The sequence below is a fragment of the Mesitornis unicolor genome, unplaced genomic scaffold (assembly GCF_000695765.1).
Source record: "Mesitornis unicolor isolate BGI_N332 unplaced genomic scaffold, ASM69576v1 scaffold36029, whole genome shotgun sequence".
NCBI lineage: Eukaryota > Metazoa > Chordata > Aves > Mesitornithiformes > Mesitornithidae > Mesitornis > Mesitornis unicolor.
This window is the reverse complement of record NW_010209927.1, coordinates 1-3,831: the sequence shown is the minus strand read 5'-3', so window position 1 is coordinate 3,831 and position 3,831 is coordinate 1. Positions and strand designations below refer to the sequence as shown.

General features: G+C 47.0%; 1 protein-coding gene across 1 annotated transcript; it reads left to right on the top strand.

Moving 5' to 3' along the window:
- Window positions 1-178: 178 nt before the first annotated feature.
- On the top strand, window positions 179-2,551 carry LOC104534264 (cytochrome c oxidase subunit 5A, mitochondrial; the record flags this gene model as incomplete). Its single annotated transcript, XM_010193022.1, has 3 exons — window positions 179-320; window positions 1,838-1,959; window positions 2,432-2,551. Coding segments are annotated over 3 exons (378 nt in total), but the record flags the coding sequence as incomplete, so codon positions are not given.
- Window positions 2,552-3,831: the final 1,280 nt, after the last annotated feature.

Genomic DNA, 3,831 nt, shown 5'->3' with positions numbered 1-3,831 from the left:
AACCGAGCAATTCTGTGATTCTGTGAAAACAGACAAGCAATACTTGATAAGCTGCAGTCATCCAGTGCTTCCCCGGGCCGAGGGCTGGTCCAGACTGACTGCAGCGAGTGAAGTGTCTTGTATGGTTTTTGGTCTCTTGGTCAGGACTACACTACGGTTATTGTCCATTTGCTCAAAGCCTCTTCCTCTCTTTTTGCCTGCAGCTGCGTTCCCTGCCCGCTGCTACTCTCACGGGTCACAAGAATCAGATGAAGAATTTGACGCTCGCTGGGTGACATATTTCAACAAGCCAGATATTGATGCCTGGGAGCTCAGGAAAGGTATGTTGAGTGAACAGGAAAGAGTAACACCGAGTAAATATAACTTAGTAACAGGTAGTAACTGGTACTAGTTAGTATTAGTTAGTTAGTACATTAGTTAGTATTAGTTAGTTAGTACATTAGTTAGTATTAGTTTGTGACAGCCTGCAGAATGAGGGAGAGTGGGGGTACAAGGCAGTGGGAGCCCAGGCTTTGTGAATTTTAGTGCCCCAGGAAATGCATTTTACCACCTGAGTAGGAGGAAGAGAAATGTTTGCTCTGAGGAAAGTGTATTTGAGCTCAGCTGTTGCTCGGTGAGTAACCACACACATTTTTCTTTGGACTTTGACTTAATGGCTTGGCCATAACTCGCTCTAGACTGTTTGGCTGCCTGTTACTTGCTGTGGAGCTGCCAACTCCTATTAAACTACCCCAATTAGAGATTCTAAATGTGTTTGCATAACAGCCAGAGGGATCATCACCTGGATGAGTCGGTGTTGGGCCTTCCCTTGGAGAGGAGAGGAAGGCAGTAGACAGCAGCTCGAGTTCTAGTTTCATTACACCTGTAGGAATGAAATAGTCTGGATTTCTTAATGACTGCATAACTGATGTGCTGTGGGACAGACCCAGACTCCTTTTGGGAGCATGGATGAAATGGACGCACTGGGATTTCATGAAATCCTCTGAAAATCTCCAGTAGCGAGCAACAGTGAGAGAGAGAGGAGAGCAAAAGAGAACTTTTGGTGCTGTCTGCGTCCAAAATGGCAGTGGAAATTGTAATTCAGATTCTGATGGTGACTGATGGTGTGGTAATACTTAATTCTTTCATGAGGTGGAGCGAAATAATGCTTAGCAGGTTCCTTTTGATACCGCAGTGAGCTGAGTCCAGTGCAGAGCCACAAAGATGATGGAGGGAGTGGAGCATCTCCCTGATGAGGAGCGGCTGAGGGAGCTGGGTCTCTTTAGCTTGGAGCAGAGGAGTCTGAGGGGTGACCTCATTAATGTTTATAAATTTGTAAAGGGCGAGTGTCAGGAGGAAGGAGTCAGGCTCTGCTCTGTGATGTCCAATGCCAGGACAAGGGGCAATGGGAGCAAGCTGGAGCATAGGAGGTTCAACCTGAACATGAGGAAAAACTTTTTCACTGTGAGGGTGCCAGAGCATGGCCCAGGCTGCCCAGAGAGGTTGTGGAGTCTCCTTCTCTGCAGACATTCAAAACCCGCCTGGCCTTGTTCCTGTGTGACCTGGTCTGGTGATCCTGCTCTGGCAGGGGTTGGACTGGATGAGCTTTCGAGGTCCCTTCCAACTCCTAACATTGTGTGATCCTTGTTAAGTTTTTCTGCAGCACCTGTTATTGGCCATTGCAGGAAGGCAGAGGACTGGCTCTGATCCTACATGACCTATTTTGATGCTTTTATCATGCCTGGAGTGGAACCCCACAGCTCTCCAGCTTCTCTCTCAACCCCTAAGTTAACACATCCAGCTCCTAATATTCTGACTCTGATGCCAGGTTCCTCTTGGTGTTTCCACATATTCACAGGCATAAACACGCTCGTGGGTTATGACCTGGTTCCAGAACCAAAAATCATCGATGCAGCCCTGAGGGCGTGCAGACGGTTAAATGACTTTGCCAGTGCCGTCCGCATCTTAGAAGTTGTAAAGGTGAGTGGAAGTAGAAATACTAGAAATACCTCAAGCAAAGGCAGCTTGCTGGCTTCTTAAGGGACTGAACACTGAGCTGGCTGGGAGTAGTAACTCAGGGAGCTGCATAAGCTTGAAAAAGAAGATAAACAAGCACCTTGAAACCTGAGTCCAGCCTTCACTGGTCAGGGAGTTAAAATGGGTGAGCTTGGTGGCCAGAGTTGTTCTATTTCAGTCGTGGAAGCCAGCAGCTGTGCTTTTCCAGTTGTGTTTTGCCACAGCTGAGGACTGGCATGAAGGTATTTGCTGCTAGGTGTTAAATCCACTTGCTTCAAACTCTGCTCCCCAGTCAGTGTCCAGCCGTGGTGACTTGACACACAGATGAAACTGGGCTGTGAACCCTTTTGTGAACGCACATCTCGATTGCAAACCTGGCTGGTGTACGGTGGGTACACAGCTCGCTGTGGAAATAACACCATTCCTTTTTGTCTAGGACAAGGCAGGACCTCACAAGGAAATCTATCCCTACGTTATCCAGGAGCTTAGACCAACTTTGAGTGAACTGGGAATCTCCACTCCAGAGGAACTGGGCCTGGACAAAGCATAAACCTTACTGGTAAGAGATGTCGTTGGTTCTGAGACTCTTGGCCTGGGGCTCTGGTGCCCTAAAACTCCTGACAAAGATAGGAAAAAGAACAGTGCAGTTGCTTGAGAAGTGATAGGGTGGTTGGTGACCATACCCAGCCTCCAAAAAGTTTCTAGATAGCAGTTGCTGAGACCACAGCTATTGCAGCGCTTAGCTGGCCCCATGTCGACCTTTGCTCCTCATCAGCTTTTCCCCCAGAAGCGTTTTTAGCAAATGGTAGGATCACTTCCTTTTCTGTGACAGTAACATTTGCATTTTATTGTCACGGTGTAGCCCATTTAGAAAACTGGGAGATGCTAATCACTGGCTTGTGCTACAAAATGGGTCCTGCTGATGATAGTCACTCTTAACTCAGTTCCTGGAGGTGATGGCCAATGTCATATTCCAGCCTTTTCTCTTTTTTTTTTAATATTTTGCTTAGAATAGAGCTATCAGGTGTCAGATTGCAAATAGTCCTTATTTCTTTAAGTCTCTGCCCTTTTTTACCCTGGGTTATGGGCTGCTGCTTTAATGGTTTTTCTGTTTTTTTTTCTGTTCCAGGTGCATTACTTGAGCATTTTACTGATGCTACCTGATTGTACACAGTCACCTGAAGATGCAGATATTAAAATGACCTCCTTTGAAATAGCTTCTTCCTTTATTGAGTCACAATGTATGTGATACGAAGTTGGACCTAATAAAGGAAAAACTGGTTTGTCTGATGTGCTAGTGGTGGCTTGCGTGATTATTTTTGCTTTTATGGGGAAGAGGAAGGAAAAAAAAACCTGGAAACATGCTCTCGAAGAGCTTATAAATCATTATTTGCTTGGCCTTATCCAAGCACTGAGCTCCACATTTGTGAAGGGAAAGGTAAGGACCTGTCTGGAGGCCGTGGTGACCTGTGGAGGAGAGCAAGGACTGGCAGAACTCTCCTTACCCTTGGAGGAATCACTTCCCTGTGCCGAGGCTGAGGCTTTAATGCAGCTTCAGCGGTGGGTGTCAGTGCTGGGAATCTGCTCCAGGATAGATAGTGCTTCGAAGAGCCTGTTTTCCACCTAGCTTCTCATGCAGCCAAGGATTTAGGGGGGATAAAGGAAGGAAAAGGGAAATTCCTTTAATTTTATTTTATTTTTTAAAAAATAATAAAGAAACTATGCGAATCGGGGCAAGGAGGCTTCCCGTTGCACAAGCGGGCTGACATCAGAGGCCGTGCGGGGCGGGAGCTCCCCGCTGCCCGGTCCCGGGGGAAGAGCACTCCGCATGCGCGG